The sequence below is a fragment of the Podarcis erhardii genome (genome assembly GCF_964252035.2).
Source record: "Podarcis erhardii genome assembly, chromosome: 16".
Classification (NCBI taxonomy): domain Eukaryota; kingdom Metazoa; phylum Chordata; class Lepidosauria; order Squamata; family Lacertidae; genus Podarcis; species Podarcis erhardii.
The window spans coordinates 863,052-880,540 of NC_138514.1; the positions used below are offsets into that span (position 1 = coordinate 863,052).

Here is a 17,489-nt window from a genome sequence, read left to right on the forward strand (position 1 = left end):
TAAACAAACTGTGTGCAGAGCTTTGCAGGCACCTCTGGTCAGATGACGGGCAGCACAAACCCACTTTCAGCCCAGTTGCAGCTTTACTACACCTGCACCTGATGCCACCATGCACAGGAGTTGTGGCCGGCAGTTTCCCACCACAGACATAGCAGATTCACACCAGCCTCCCTTTTTTGCTTAATGGAAAACAGGCATTTGTCCTGAAGGAACTGGGGCCCCTTGCACCAGTTACGAGAGCAGCCAAGAGCAAATGGCAATTCTCAAAAGGCACAGCAGCCTGGCTTCCCTCAGGGGTCACCACTCTGGCTCCTGCAGCAGCCGGAACACAATGCCTGCAAAGCTTTTCAATGATGCACTCTGACTCTAAGCTTTTTTAAAAAATTAAACTTAAAAATCAATTCTCTATCCCAGGGGTTGTCAACCTGGTCCCTACCGCCCACTAGCGGGCATTTCAGGATTCTAGGTGGGTGGTAGGGGGTTCTATGGCACAAGCTGAATCCTTCTTTCATCGAGCACTGGTGGGCAGTAAGGAAATTTTACCATCAAGAAAGATGCATTAGTGGGTGGTAGGTATAAAAAGGTTGACTACCCCTGCTCTAGCCCTTCTAGAAAGAAAGTTACAGAGCAAAATGTGCAGTTACGTTTTAAGCAATTTCTGAAAAATGAAGGCGAATGTGGAGTAGCCAACCAGTACATTCTTCTTAGTAGGAACGTTCCCTGTTGCTGTCTTTAGGAGGAAGGGCAGGATGCCAAGGGTGGCTGTTTCTCTAGTTTTGCGCTGTGCCATGTTCCTTGTGGCAGCCCATTTGTGTGGTGCACCTGCCCCATCACAGCCATTTTGTGACTGGCACCTGAAGCACTCTCTCAAAATGCAAAATGTGCCCACTGGTCCAAAAAGGTTGGTGCCCTCGGCTTACCTGCTCACACTTGAAGTAACTGATGGAAAAGTCATCCAGGGTGAAATACCGCCGTTTCCAGCTCTTCCTCTAAAAGACAGAAACAACCCCTTTTGATATATTCTATCAAAGTCTTCCACAGCTGTCCCAAACACTCCACATCACAAGAGCCTGTGATCTTGCTCTCTGCACCATACAGACTTAACCTGTGTGATTTGCTGCCACCAGGTTAGATAGGTTTTCAAAACAACGTACAAGAATGGATAGTTTCGGGGTGGGATTCCTCACCCACAGGCATAATAACGAAGTAGAGCCCTTGTGTACAGAGGCTCTGAATGGTCAGTGTTGGGGACAAGCAGAGGACAGCATGGGAACCAGACCCTTGGCCTGACACCTATCAGGACTGGGGGAATCCCTGAAGATGTTGTTGGACTACAACTCTGAGCATTCCTGATGGTTGGCTGTTCTGGCTGGGGCTGATGGGAATTGGAGGCCAGCGTATCCACTCAAAAGGGTCTCTCACAGGTCCAGCCCTACCATTAGACAGGATGTGGCAGCTGTCCCAGGTGGAATGTTTTTGTCTTGAAATGACAGAAAACTGGTAGCTATTTTAAATTTACTATTGATGTATTTTTACTGCCAGATGAGGAGAGGAGGTGCTTATGAAATGTGCTGTCTCAGGTGCCAAGATAACTTAGGTACCATGACTATAACTTGAGGGGGTGGGGTGGGGGATACAGATAGGTGAATTTCTCAGTTTCACTTTCTCTCAGTCTTCACTTCAGTTCTCCACATTTCCTCATGAGTTTGTAAAAAGCATTTTTAAAAGTCCTCATAAAGATTTATCAGCATTTTAGTGCAAATCTCTCCTAATATACACTGTTTGTATTTAACTTTGCCAAATATACACTTTCACATTTCCCCCCACTAACGTATGTGCATTTCTCTGCACACTTTACCTGTGTATATGCATTTTTGTGCACACTGCCTGGCTAGAGAGTGTCATTGCAAGACTCAGAGAATTTCAAAATTTCAAAAGAAACACTGTGTTTTGGTATGCAATATTTCAGATAGTGCAAATTAAGTGGGCTCAGCTTCAGATGTGAACCAAAACGGATTTCTTCCCCATCCCTAGAGACCTGACACTGTTTGCTACTCCATCTCAGGCAGCAAAATGCTGTGGGCCTACCTGGAATTCTCTCCAGGAGTCACCACAACCACCTTCATATTCAGTCCCCCCCCTCCCCCGCCCCGAGCCTCACTGGACGATTTCATCACCCACAACGGAAGCAACAGGTTTTAAAACCCATCACCACTTCATCACCAAGGCCGGCCAGGGCATAGACCTACCACATTCCCCTGCTTGACACAGTAGCCGCTCTTGAGGACGGGTGGCCCAGGTGGCGTTTTGGTACTGGGGATGTAACTCTGAGACCGTTTCAGAAGAGGATGCACTGTTGGCTCGCCGCTTTCGGAGCCATCCCCTCCATTCTAGGAGAGAAGGGGAGCAGGAGAAAACACACACACCAAGAATCAGGCTGCCACTGAGGCTGGACAGGAAAGGAACACTGGACATCTGTTTTGCCAAAGTCCCATAACTGCCACACAAGACCCCAAGAGTCAAACTATATACAACACTTGTATGCAATTCGTCATTAGTAAACTGCAGGCATAAGGGCCTTGGTCAGGATTGGGACCGTGGTTTGTGGGGGCAGGAGATTAATAGGTGCCTTACTCCTTACCTACTATAAATGAGAGCTCCATCTTCCCCACAATTCAAACAGTAGCCGATTCCTACTTCAACATAGGAACTTTGTACCAAGCCAGATGACTGGTCTATTTAATCCGGTACTGTCTACACTGATGGGCAGCAGCTCTCTGGGGTTGCAGACAGGGGTCTCTCCCAGTCCTTCTTGGAGCAGAGCAGATGGCCTAACTGAGCTCCTTCCCGAAATAGGTGGAAGCAGGAAGCTAACTCCAGGGTCCCAGTTTGCATCAGTCTGCAAAATCCACTCATGTAATGGCACCACTGCTTCCTGAATAAATGGCATCTGGCCCAGTTTGCCCCTTCTTTATGGTCATTTATGTGGATAAAATTAATTGAGAGCCAAGCCAAGGCGGTGCAGAAGGGAGCGCTGGGAGCAGTTTGCAGTCCATCAGACAAGGGCTTCTGACTCCCAGATTATTAACAATACAACAACTGAAAGATTTTCCTCTTCCAAATTAGGCTGCGGAATCAAACCAAGTTTAGGTGGAAACCAGGAGTTGATTTTTGTGCAGAAGGACTGATACTGAAAAACAAATTGCTGGGTGTGCATGTGCTCAGAGACTCCCTGCTGCTTTCAAGTGAGCACGCCCCACCTGCACCACTATTTTGAACATGGGTCTGGTGGGTGGACCTGTGGAGTTTGTAGATCCTGCAAGCCTGATGTCTGCCACCACTACCCCCAGCGCAGTGGTGAGATCGCTGGCCTTGGGGACAAGGAAGCGGAGTGCCCAATCCATGCACAACCACAATGCTCCCTGGGTGACTCAGGGCCAGGCATTCTCGGTCAGCCTAACTCAGACATGAGAATGGTATGAGACCTTGGACTGAGTGACGTCAATTGGGATTATATCAAGGCCTGTAATTCTGTATCGAGGAGATTTCAAAACTAGCATTAGAGGCTGCTGAGCCAGTCAGATCCGTTCCTTTGTAAGATAGTGTCCTCAGCTGACCAGCTAATTGCCACCATTTACAGGTCCAGAGAGGTTGCCCTGTTGCCTTAGAGACAAATGGGTGCAACCTTCCTCTCCCACCTCACCCAACTGGAAGCAATACCACCTTGTAAGGTAGAAGAGCAATAGCTTGTGCTTTGTGCGTGAGCTTTGGCCAGTGCTGGAAGCTGGCGGCACAGAGGCTTGTCTTGCTCCATGCTGGACCCAAAGCTCATGGTTCAGAGATCTCCCTGGGAACCGAAATGGGAGGCAAGCTCTTTGGCAGTACTAATGCTGTGAGCCCTTCCATCTTATGGTCAGGTTGTAAACAAAACCATAAATCCTAAGGATACCACAGTCTCCGTTGATCTTCATTCCAAGGAAACCAAACCCTGCAAAAGCACTGGAACCCCTGAAGTCTTTCGCTGTTTGGAGACTGGGTGCATGCAACAATAGGTGATACCCAGCATTTTCCTAGCTTAATAAATTGCCTATGGCTGGGCATGAACGGGAATGCAAGTGTGTAACTCCAGCTCCCACTGGTAGCAGAACAAAGTTCCTGGAATGACTGGGCCTTGTATGAATAATCCGGTCATTTGCCTTTTCCTGGGACAGGGATGGACACAGCATCCAGTTGTTAAAATAAAACTTTTAAAATTTATTTTTTAAAAAACAACAACATAAAATTCGGATTAAATTTTAAAATGTAACTTAATAATTGCACAAAAAAATCATCTTTAAATGATGTATTCTCTCCCAAAAATCAATTTTTTGAAAAGATCTAATATAAATATTTTTTTAATTGTAACTTTATAATAAGAATTGCAGGAAGACTCAAATTAGAATATGTATTCTCTCTCAAACATTTCTAAACATTACTTTTATCTTAAAATAAACATTTTTATAAGCAGTTTGGGGTTTTGTGTGTGAGGCTATAATTGCATTGCAAAATTTTGAGGAGTGTGAAATCCAGATATGCATTATTGTGTGCATATTAGTCTGGAATTACAGATCAGATTAGTTTGAGTGGAATTTGCAAACAAATAAATTCCTCTAGCATCTGAACCTGGTGAATAAAGCAGTCCTTTCCAAATAAAGCCACTGGTCCTGGAAACCATCAGGGCAAGGTCTGCTTGTAATTTCCCAGAGTCCTGGCCCAATCTTGTTATTGTGTACTGGCTAAAATTGGGATTCTGGGGTCCCTTTCAGGACAACACCACTTAAGGATGCCACAAAGCACAAAACCGACCTGAGAAAACAGCTTCCTTGCCACATGGAGTGGGAGGGAAAGGAAGGGAAGAGAAAGAGAGAAGTGGTGTGTGACATGGGAAATGAATTTTTTCACCCGCAATTAACAGAAATGCAGAAAAATAAGCCAGTGACAAAACACTAGGCTTTCACAAGCTCCCCTTGGCTAAAGAGAGAGTGAATAAAGCAAACTGTTCTTCTGATGCAGCTTTGACTTCTACAGAATGGGAGCCAAAGGCTTCGCTCTTCAAAGAAGAAAGTGGGCTTTTGCTGGCTGCATAAATTTCATGGGTGAGTGCCTGCTTATTGCTTCTGAATAAATGCAGTCCCCAAAGGAAAAAGGGGGCAGACACTGGGCGCCATTGTGTGGCACATTTTAGGTGGCCAACGTGCTCCACTGGGGCACCAGGCTCCCCTGGCCTGAAGGGCCCACAACAAAGCACCCCTCCCCAGTGTCTGTGCCATGTTGGGGAAGAGCCAGGAGTGGGATTGTGGAGTGGGATTCTCCACAATCCCACTCAAGCTGGCCAGACCTTGACAGCAGCGCAGAGCATTGGACGTGGGGAGGAGGAAACATCTGTTTACAACAATACAAAGCAACAGCAGCAGTTAATAAAACAGTTTCCATCCTAAAACTAAAAGCCTGGGGAAATAAAAGGTCTCTGTCTGTCACCGGAAGGACAGCAAAGCAGGCAACAGGCATGCTTTTTTGAAGAGCATGTGGTAGGAATTATTTTTGAATGCTCCCTTGTGTAAAACATTCCCCACAAGTGGAAATCTAGCAGTGGGCTGGAAGCTCTCTCATGGATGTGGTGGTTTTATTGTTGTTATTATTTTCTTGCAAGGGATTACCTTAGGGTGACAGTGGCCATGCCGCATGGGCCTGTTTCCTTGCCTGTTTCCTACTTCTTCCCACAGCTCAGAGAGGGAAGAAGTAGAATTGCACTATGTTTGAAAAGCTAGATGCTCAACTCATTTGGCTCTGCTGAGAAGCCAGCTCCATCAGGCTTTTCCTCTGTCCTTCTCAGCTGCCGCCTTGCTGCAGCCATTCCACCAGGCTGCAGAAGAGGAAGAGCTTGAAAGCTGGGCTCCTGTCAGCTCAGCTAAGAAGCCCATTCTATCGAGGCTTCTTCCATCAAAGGTCACCTGGCAGCACCTATTCCATCAGGCTTCAGCATGGGCATGAGAAGAAGCAACTCAGCTCAGCGACATTTGGCTCCTCCACTTCATTCCATCGGGACATGACAAAGAACTAGGGCCTGAGTTTGATTTCCACCTCACAGTCTCACAGTTCCTCTTCCTTTTTGTGTCCTGTCTTTTAGATTGTGGGCCTGAGGGCAGGGACTGTCTTATATACTCATCTTTTAAAAGTGACCTGGGACTGAAGAGAGGGGTAAAAACACTTTCAATAAACTAAGAAATGCTTTAAAAAATGGCATCTCCTGGCAGTCTAAAGTGGCACTGTCTTCTCTACCATCTCATTCTACTTTTGTGCAAAGCAGTCCCAGGTCAGCAATTAAACTGGGTCTGCTAATTGGACACAGAAACTATGGATACCTGCTGTTTGTTCTCAGCAGAATGGAGCAGAGCGTCTAGAGGTTGAGTGAGTGTGTGATATGCACAGCCAAGCCATTTAATTTAAACATGTGGGGCCAAGCCTTAATTAAGGGAGACATGCAACTGGCAACAGCTGTAATGAAAAGCTGGAAAGACTTCCTCTTGTAGTTCAAGTACTCTGTACCTATTGGGTTGGCTGGCACTGTTTCTTTCATGCCCTATCCTGCCCTGTCCTGAGGGCTCAGGGTGGATAGCAGCCCGAGAACCACAGGCCAGCAAAGCCAGTAATTAGGATACTGGGATATAGAACCAGAAGTCAATCTACATGTTCAGCAAAAGTACACAGGATAGTCCTTCCTGGCACTGAACCACTTGTTTGAATGCTAAGATGGCCAGGTAAAAGACAGACACAGAGAGAAAGGACACAGAATCTGCATCTTCAACAACTGCATAGATGATCCCTACAGTGTGTGTAATTTTGTATTGCGCTTTAATTGTACTATAATAATAATTTAATAATTTCTTATTTATACCCCACCCATCTGGCTGGGTTACTGCATTTGCTATTGCAAGGGGCGACAATCTTTTGGGACCTATGGGGACGTTTGCAAACTGTTGTGTGCGCCACAGGTGTGCTGCAACTCTTGGCTACTGTAAAGACGGCTTCTGTTGGCTAAAGAAGGCTTCTTTCAAGCCTAATTTCAGCTGGAGGATGTGACTCTCTGGTGCCAGGGAAGGTCTCTGCAAGATGCACATGCCTGTGCCTCCAGGAGTGGCCCCCAGGTAACCCCTGTTTCACTGTATCAATACGCAGTTCCAAAAGCAGCATATAAGTAAACCACAATAGGAGAGGAATAGAACAGCGTATTTGCTTGTCATGCAAACTACACCTGCTAAAATTCCATCTTCTCCACAACTACTCCACTCAGTGGATTTGTAACTGGCTGACTGACCAAACCCAAAGGGTGCTCATCAATGGTTCCTCTTCATCCTGGAGAAGAGTGACTAGTGGGGTGCCACAGGGTTCTGTCTTGGGCCCCGTCTTATTCAACATCTTTATCAACCACTTGGATGATGGACTCAAGGGCATCCTGATCAAATTTGCAGATGACACCAAACTGGGAGGGGTGGCTAACACCCCAGAGGACAGGATCACACTTCAAAACGACCTTGACAGATTAGAGAACTGGGCCAAAACAAACAAGATGAATTTTAATAGGGAGAAATGTAAAGTATTGCACTTGGGCAAAAAAAAAATGAGAGGCACAAATACAAGATGGGTGACACCTGGCTTGAGAGCAGTACATGTGAAAAGGATCTAGGAGTCTTGGTTGACCGCAAACTTGACATGAGCCAACAGTGTGACGCGGCAGCTAAAAAAGCCAATGCAATTCTGGGCTGCATCAATAGGAGTATTGCATCTAGATCAAGGGAAGTAATAGTGCCACTGTATTCTGCTCTGGTCAGACCTCACCTGGAGTACTGTGTCCAGTTCTGGGCACCACAGTTCAAGAAGGACACTGACAAACTGGAACGTGTCCAGAGGAGGGCAACCAAAATGGTCAAAGGCCTGGAAACGATGCCTTATGAGGAACGGCTAAGGGAGCTGGGCATGTTTAGCCTGGAGAAGAGGAGGTTAAGGGGTGATATGATAGCCATGTTCAAATATATAAAAGGATGTCACATAGAGGAGGGAGAAAGGTTGTTTTCTGCTGCTCCAGAGAAGCGGACACGGAGCAATGGTTCCAAACTACAAGAAAGAAGATTCCACCTAAACATTAGGAAGAACTTCCTGACAGTAAGAGCTGTTGTGTTTGCAGAGTCCTGAGCACAGCGGAAGGATGAGCAGTACGTGCCACATACTTTACATTATTTTATTTACACTTCAAAGCTGGTAGATTACCGAAAAGCATCTTGCTTCTCTGAGAGCAGAGAAAGCATCCTATCTCCTCTGAAACACGGAGAGAACTGAGAAAAACAGGAAACCAGTGTACGTCACATCCAGTCTCCTTTCCCGTGGGAAAACCCAACAGCACAGACTGTGGAATGTAAACACCTGTCTCATGACAAGCACTTCGCTGCACAGTGAAGAAAGCAGAAACCAACAAGAGCTGTTCAACAGTGGAATTTGCTGCCAAGGAGTGTGGTGGAGTCTCCTTCTTTGGAGGTCTTTAAGCAGAGGCTTGACAACCATATGTCAGGAGTGCTCTGATGGTGTTTCCTGCTTGGCAGGGAGTTGGACTCGATGGCCCTTGTGGTCTCTTCCAACTCTATGATTCTATGATTCTATGATTCTAGTAAAGGTGAAGGCATTCTGCACCTGCCCAGTAGGCATGGGGGGGATGGAAAACTAGGGGGAACAGGAAGGAAAAGTGCTTTCGAGAGGAAGACATGGCTGCTGGCTTCCTGGAGAGAAGCACTCTGCATGGCAACATTATTTGGCAGGTACCACTGTGTTCTTTTTGCTTCTTAGCCACATTTCAAGTCATGGCTCAAAGGAAAACGCTCCTGCTCCTCCAGTCTCTTCCCTAACCTTCTGAATCCTGCATCACAGGATGAGCAGCTTCCTCTTAAAAAAAGGCACACATTGCTAAAAAGAGGAGGGTGGCACACTTTTCTCCGGCAAGTTAATGAGGCATGACAGGCCATTTGGCAAGGAGGCAAAGCAGCTGCTACGCCCCAGATTTTGTGTTGCCCAAGGGTTGGGCAGGGTGGTATTATTGCTGGGATGTCTCATTTTCATCTTAGTTTTGCTTATGCCTAAGTACCAGCAGGCGGTGGGGAAGCTGCAGCCCTGCAGATGCTGCGAGACTCCAGCTCCCATCAGTCACATCCGCCAGCACCATCCATCACCTGGAACTTGCCAGAAACACCTGGCTGACCACTTTGGGAAATAAGATGATGCACTGGGAGGCTCTTTGCACTTATTTTCCTGGGCTTTGTTTAGGTCCTCATGGCAGCCGTAGCTAACCTTTGGCCCTCCAGTTGTTGCTGAACTCCAAGTCCCATCATCCCTGACTGCTGGCTGATGGGAGTTGGGAGGGGCAACATCTGAAGGACCACAGCTTCCCCACTCTTGAGTCAGATCAGGACTCACTGCCATGCTGTTCACTTTATCACCCTTCACTGCTACTACAAGAGGTTGTTGTGCTTTTTTGGCATGCATCCCAGCTAACCGGGTCATTGCCTGAATTTTTGCATTGCACTGCCCTCACTGCTTACGTTTCCACCCAAAGCAATGTGCACATTGTTGCACGCAAGCCCCAATCTCTGAGTGGTGAGAGACTCCAGGGGTGCTTCCCCAGGGTTCAGTTTCTTTAGAATGCAAGTCAGCACAGACTGTGGTGTCTTTTAGGACGTATTGTTTTGTGTACACATGCACGCAATGCAAGCACAGGATGGAAGGGATTGCAGCATCACCACTCCAACAGATCTTGCTTCCCCATTAGCCCCAAGCCCAGCACGGAACAAGACATGTCTCTGTGTCTCCAGCTTCCAGCACTGACCCCCGCCCCATGCACAGTGGCCCCTTGACCTATTGCTCTCCATCCTAGGTGAGGCAACCATTTGTCTCTAGGGCAACCTCTGCAGACTCATAAATCATAATAATTTTATATTATTATTATTAATCACAGTATTAACTGGCCAGCCAAAGCCATTCACTTAACTAAGGGACTGGTTGGGTCAGTTTCCTCTTATCGATTCTACCCCACATAAACAGGACCACAACTTTGGGATGTAGGGTATCATCCTGACTGACCCCCCCCCAACTCATAATAGAATATATCTGCACCTGAAGACAAAGAAGACTCCAGTCCATTGAAGCATATGCCAGAATAAATGTGTTAAAATTTAAAGTGACACAAGACTTACTTTTGCCACAAGACTGACTAATGCAGTGTCAGGGACGTGACTGAATCGAACGCCTGGGAAGAGTCAAACTCTGAAGATGAAAGAATGCAGACAGAGCAGGAGTGGGTTAGCTCGCGCCCCCCCGCCCCTTCACCAAGAGTTTCCAGACTCAGATAGAGCAGCAGACTCGGAGAGCTCGCAGGCAGAGGGATGGGAAGAGATAGACGGCATTGAGGAGGTTGCTATGCAACCAAGTGAGAAACAGCGTTCAGAAGGCTCTTCTTTTAAGAGCGGGGTGAGGTGGGGGTGGAATTCCACCCACCTTCTCCCCGAACCAGAAGAGCTGAATGGGTTAAAATGCAACAGAAGTGCAAGAGAGAAAGGACTGGACTCTGGTGCACTTCGTGCTGTGACAGGGGCGGAGACTCAGAGTGACCAACTTGCATCCAAGTGCGGCAGGCTGGGAGCCACGCTCTGGATGTAATTTATAAATAAACGTACCATAAAACTGCCAGAGACTTGTTAATTCTTATCAGGGCTTGCTTGCCTGCCTGAGATCATTACATGCAACTACCCTTCTGGAAACAAAACCATGGCTCCATGGGATCTTTGATCAGGGTCAAGGGACCAACCCATTATTAGAAGGACTCATGCCTACGTATTATATGTACACCAGGCCTCCACAAGCCCTGTCTGGGCCCAAGTTTGCTTATGTTCTCCTTCCCTCCTCATACCTTTTTCCTTTTGTGCTATGTATTTAGATTGTAAGGCTGCAGGCACCGGCTGTGTGTTTTTAAACTGGTCTTATGTGGGGGCCTTATCTGGGGGCCTTTTTGGCTGCAGAGTGGGGTATAAATGCTGTAAAGAAATGCTGTAAACTTCTCCATCTCCATCCCTTCTCCAAAGCAACAGATTTGGCTGACCAGCCATTCCCTTCTCACCTGGTTGACTGAGATTGGCGTCTGCACAACCACCCCACCAATGATCTCAGTCCTGTAGGGACGCTTGACAACTTCTGCAGTTGGAGGGAAACTTTCACCCTTTGGGACCTAAGAGAGAGAAAAGGACAAGTTATGTCTCGTGCTCAAAACCAAACAACTGCCTTCTCAAAATCTGCCAGGCTCTCGCTACAAGAGACAGCATCCTTCTAAATCCCTCCAAATGTACCCTTTTTTGAAGTGCTTTTATCAATTGCTAGAGTGACACCTGAGAATGTATATGAAATCCCATTCAGCAAGGATTTCATAGAATCATAGAGTTGAAAAAGACCATGAGGGTCATCTAGTCCAGCCCCTGCAATGCTGGAATCTTTTGCTCAATGTGGGACTCAAACCCATGACCCTGAGATTAAGAGTCTCATGCTCTATCCAATACCAGCAAAGAGTCCAGCTGATTTGTAGAATTCCTGCAATACTCCACTTTGAAATAGGGAGGCATACTGGAAATAATGGGCTGCATTTATTTGCATGATATAACTGTACTAAAGAAAAAAGTTGGTGCTTTAAGATCAAATTATTTTGCTCGAATATTTTTTGACAGATGGACTAGCTGGATTTGAATGACACAAGAGCCCCTACCCCAGCACAAAATCTGATTTGTGGAATCTTGCATATGTGTTGCACATTCTTGACAGTATTTTTAAAGTGTACATTTTTAAAGACCCAGAACTCTTTAATGGGATCTATATATCATCTTTCCAGCACTAGCAAAGATGTCTTTGTACTTCAGCCCTGGTCCAACTTTTCATACCACAGCCTTGTCACACAGGCAGTGGGGAGCGAGGTCAAAATTTGATGCTCCCTCCAGTCCCCACACTGGCTGGCTGGGCTTTGGAAAGGTGTTGTGAGGCTCTAACAGGGTCCTAGAGCCCTCCCAACTCTTTCCCATCGGCTGGGTGAGGACTGCAGGGCCTGCTCCCTTCCAGGGCCTTTTCCAACTGGCCCAGGGGGCGTGGCCCAGGAACAAACTTTTGGGGAAGGGTGGGAAGTGTTCTGCCATTGCTTCCCTGTTCCAGGTCGTTAATGTGCTTTAAAATGTCCTCAAACAGTCGGTGGCAATTTAAATTTTTATTTCTTTATTTCTTTTTTTCCATTGTCGGGGGTGGGTGGGATGGATATTTGGTTGGGGATTAATTTTAATATAATTGTTCTGTTCCTTTTTGTTGTTGTTGTTGTTGTTGTTCTATTGGTTCTGTATAGTTTGTGTTTTGTTTTGAAGGGGCTAGATCAGGGCTGCCTGGGAGTGGGGCCCCAGCCAACACGATGGCTGGGACAAGTTCCACAGGGGGGGAAGCACTGGGACACCCGATCTTGGTGATCATGGGCAGGAGGCGGAGTTACGCTAAGACCAGACCATGTCATTACCGAGGAGGCAGGTTTAGTCGTTGTTTGAAGACTATCCCTGCCTCCGGGTCTGGCCTTGACCGGAGGGATGCTGGAATCAACAGGGGAAACCTACATGACCTGAAGGTGTTGCTGTGTAATGCCAGGTCAATGATGAATAAAACCACTGCCATCCACGACCTGATTGTGGATGGAGGACTTGACCTGGCATGTGTGACAGAGACCTGGTTGGAGGGAGCAGATGGGCCTGTGCTTGCTGCTGCTTGCCCACCAGGTTTCTCGTACGCACAGCAACCCAGGTCATGTGGGCGGGGAGGGGGGGTTGCAGTGATTTTTAGGAAGTCACTAGCTTGCACCAGGCGTCCTACTGGGAAGATCCAGTTTTCTGAGTGCATGTTCTGGAAGTTGGGCAATAGGGGCAGTACAGGATTCCTTTTGGTGTACCGACCTCCCCGCTGCACCAAGGATTCCCTGTCTGAGCTGCTTCAGGTCGTGGCGGATTTTCTCCTGGAGACACCTAGTTTGGTTGTCCTAGGGGATTTTAACATCCATGCCGACACGACCTTACAAGGGGCTGCTCGGGACTTCGTGGAAAGCATGGCCTCCATGGGGCTGTCCCTGAATAAGTTTGGCCCAACTCATAGTCACGGACATGCCTTAGACCTGGTGTTCACCTCTAGTGACGTGGGTGATCTGACACTAAGTAAAAGTGAAACGAAAGAAGTGCCATGGTCAGATCACTTCCTGGTGCAACTGGACTTCTCCGCGACCCATCCCCTCTGCAGGGAGGTGGGACCAATTCGGATGGTCTGCCCCCGCCACTTAATGGATCCAAATGGTTTCCAGAGAGTGGTAGGGGATGCTTTATCCCATGTTGATGGCCTTTCAGCTGATTCCCTGGTGGCCCGCTGGAATGCGGAGTTAACCAGGGCTATCGACTGTCTGGCTCCGAAGCGCCCTCTCCGATTGCATGGAGCCCGGACAGCTCCGTGGTTTTCTTCGGAGCTGAGGGCGATGAAACAATCGCTGAGACGGCTAGAGCGTCGGTGGCAAAAAACTCACTCCGAATCTGACCGGACACAGGTTAGAGCTCAACGTCGAGCCTACCAAGTGGCGATAGTGACGGCGAAGAAGACTTTCTTCACCGCCTCTATTGCATCTGCAGAAAATAGTAGCAGGAGACTTTTTCAGGTGGTTCGTAATTTAACAGAACCACCTTTACCACCGGGGCTTTGTAAAGACCCCAAGATCTCCTGCAACGATTTTGCAAAGTTTTTTGCAGATAAAACAAAATAAAAAAATTCCTTCCAGTAGCACCTTAAAGACCAACTAAGTTAGTTCTAGGTATGAGCTTTCGTGTGCATGCACGAAGTGACTATGGCAGACCAACACGGCTACCTATCTGTTTTTGCAGATAAAATCACTCATATTCGGAAGGAGCTAGACACCACCGTGGGAGCAGGGCTGTGGCGGGAGAGTGCTAGAGCTCTGTCTGGTCAAGTTGCATGGAATCGATTTCAATCCATTACCCCCGAGGATGTGGACAGGCTGCTTGGACGCGTGAAACCAACCACCTGTCTCCTGGATCCTTGCCCATCCTGGCTAATAAAAGCAAGCCAGGAAGGGCTGGGTAATGGGCTCTGCGGGGTGGTGAATGCTTCCCTCTGTGAGGGAACATTCCCAGATCCGCTGAAAGAGGCGGTCATTAAACCGCTTCTTAAAAAAACATCTTTAGACCCGACCAGTATGGCCAACTATCGCCCAGTCTCAAATCTTCCATTCTTGGGCAAGGTGATTGAGCGTGTGGTTGCACGGCTGGAGGATGCGGACCATTTGGATCCCTTCCAATCGGGATTCAGGCCTCATCATGGGACTGAAACTGTCTTGGTCGCACTGGTTGATGATCTCCGGCGAGCTAGGGACAAAGGTGAGAGTTGTTTCCTAGTTCTGCTGGATCTCTCAGCGGCCTTTGATACAATCAACCATAACATCCTTCTGGACCGTCTAGAGGGGCTGGGAGCTGGGGGCACTGTTATACAGTGGTTTCGCTCCTTCCCCCTGGGCCGTGTTCAGAAAGTGGTGGTGGGGGATGAGTTTTCAGACCCCTGGGCCCTCACTTGTGGGGTGCCTCAGGGTTCCGTCCTCTCCCCCATGCTTTTTAACATCTATATGAAGCCGCTGGGAGAGATCATCAGGGGGTTTGGACTGGGTGTCCATCAATATGCAGATGATACCCAGCTCTACCTCTCTTTCAAATCAGAACCAGTGAAGGCGGTGAAGGTCCTGTGTGAGTGCCTGGAGGCGGTTGGAGGATGGATGGCGGCTAATGGATTGAGGTTGAATCCTGACAAGACAGAAGTACTGTTTTTGGGGGACAGGGGGCGGGCTGGTGTGGAGGACTCCCTGGTCCTGAATAGGGTAACTGTGCCCCTGAAGGACCATGTGCGCAGCCTGGGAGTCATTTTGGACTCACAGCTGTCCATGGAGGCGCAGGTCAATTCTGTATCCAGGGCAGCTGTCTACCAACTCCACCTGGTACGCAGGCTGAGACCCTACCTGCCCGCGGACTGTCTCGCCAGAGTGGTGCATGCTCTAGTTATCTCCCGCTTGGACTACTGCAATGCGCTCTACGTGGGGCTATCTTTGAAGGTGACTCGGAAACTACAACTAATCCAGAATGCGGCAGCTAGACTGGTGACTGGGGGCGGCCGCCGAGACCACATAACACCGGTCTTGAAAGACCTACATTGGCTCCCAGTACGTTTCCAAGCACAATTCAAAGTGCTGGTGTTGACCTTTAAAGCCCTAAACGGCCTCGGACCAGTATACCTGAAGGAGCGTCTCCACCCCCATCGTTCTGCCCGGACGCTGAGGTTCAGCGCCGAGGGCCTTCTGGCGGTTCCCTCATTACGAGAAGCAAAGCTACAGGGAACCAGGCAGAGGGCCTTCTCGGTAGTGGCACCCGCCCTGTTGAACGCCCTCCCATCAGATGTCAAAGTGATAAATAACTACCTGACATTCAGAAGACATCTTAAGGCAGCCCTGTTCAGGGAAGTTTTTAATCTGTGATATTTTAGTGTATTTCTGGTTTTTATGGAAGCCGCCCAGAGTGGCTGGGGAAACCCAACCAGATGGGCGGGGTACAAATAATAAATTATTATTATTATTATTATATTTCCCAAAGCTGGGAATGCACAAACTAGCATTTGGGAAGGAGGAAGGAGGACTCTCAGACCCTGTCAGAGCCTCACGCCTCCTTCCCAAAGTGCCTTGCTTTCACTTCTGCTTGACCCACACTTTCTAGGCATGGGTCCTAGTGGTTTTCCCCTTCCCTGGCTCCTTTCCTAGTGCTATTTTTCTAGCAAAAGAGGTGCTAGAACTCACCATGAGCACCTCCCTCTTTCTCGTAGAATGGCACCTGACAGGGCCAGAAATGAGTTCCGGTGAGTTCCCCCTGAAAAAAAGCCACAGGAAAACCTACCCTTTTGCTTTAAATTGGGGCAAATGTCAATCTGGAGAAAACCTGATTGACGTTTACTCTGAGTGCTAAAGATTGGGTTTCCCTGGGGGAAAGTGGTGGGAAGTCTGGATGAGCCCCAAGTCTTGTTTAATTGCACCACCTTCAATAGGCTTCACTATGCCTAATTCTAAAATGCATTGAAGTAACCGTTATATAAATTAATAATAAAATTCCCTTGTATTAAATTAGACAGAATTGCCTATGATTTCTACAGCCATTCTTCTTAAATTAGTATCTTACTCTGTTTCCAACGTTGTGCTCACACCAAGCTTGCTACAACTTCCATATTTAAAAAAAACTTCTTTCTCTGAGGGATTAGTACCTTTGATTTGCAAAGCACAATACCCAGTTTTCCTCTGGTGGTTCTACAGTATATGGAGCCACTCATGTATCTATTTCCTGAACTTTCCTCTCAGGTGCCTCCCTCTGCTCCTTCCCAATGCCTGCCTTGCAAAGGTACTCAGGTGTCCTTCCAGACAGGGGGGTGGCGGTGGCAGCAGCAGCAGCAGCAGCAGCAGCATCATGGCCCTTCAGGTGCCAAGCAGACAGAGATATCTAGCAGCTCTCAGCAGCTCCTTGGCCAGAGTACAAAACTAAATGTGGGTCTATATCAGATTCAGGAGGAGTCTGTGGCTTTCAGCATGCATTTCCCCTGCCTAATAGCAGAAATTCTTATCTACAATCTGGTAGCAAATGCTGGGAGGATTCACTTTCCAACCTTCCATCAAAGAGGTGAAGGTACTCTGTGGGCTGGGCAGGTAAAACTGGCTTTTACTAGGCTAACACCTACGTGACCCAGATCTCCGCCTCAGCTGGATCTCAAACAGCCAATACGTGGAAGGAATTTCAGAGGCTGTCTGCATGCAGGTTCCCCATAAGATGGTTAAAAGGGCTCTGCTGGAACAAAGGCAAGCTTCCATCTAATCCCAGGCACTCTTTTTCCCATGGTGACCAACCAGACACATCACAGCATGAAGGCAACTGCCTTCTTCTGCTTCTCAGCAAAGCCACTAGTTTAGGTGTCTCTTGAAGAGGATTAGACAAACTCACATGAGAAAGGGGCATCAATGGCTCATTTCATCAGATTTTGACCTTCCTGGAGCTATATGCTGCTGGGGGTTGGGGCTGGGGCCAGTAGAGGGAAAGGACAGGGCTGGAAGTGGCTGGAGAGCACTGTTGATTTCTGTCAACTTCTTCCCCCGTCCCCTACCTGCCCACTGCCACTTGCACGAAATTAGAGTGAGGGTCTCACGTGGCCCTCAGGCCATAGAGTAATGCAGGAATGGGCAAAGAGCAATTACCTTCACCCTGTACTTGGCGTGGGAAGAAGCTATTGGCAATTTTGACCCTAGCAAATGCCTGTCAGGGTCATAT

At 47.9% G+C, this 17,489-nt stretch overlaps 1 protein-coding gene across 2 annotated transcripts in view; it reads right to left on the reverse strand.

Moving 5' to 3' along the window:
* Positions 1-17,489, reverse strand: part of PLEKHA2 (pleckstrin homology domain containing A2) — a 111,270-nt gene that overhangs the window by 34,647 nt on the left and 59,134 nt on the right. The window contains exons 6-8 of one of the 2 annotated variants that reach the window (XM_081843934.1): positions 11,195-11,302; positions 2,250-2,390; positions 921-989 (exon numbers count right to left, since the gene is read on the reverse strand). In XM_081843934.1, the coding sequence (XP_081700060.1) occupies positions 921-989; positions 2,250-2,390; positions 11,195-11,302 (318 nt within the window). The remainder of the gene's footprint in view (positions 1-920; positions 990-2,249; positions 2,391-11,194; positions 11,303-17,489) is intronic. The other variant, XM_081843935.1, reaches the window with a different exon arrangement.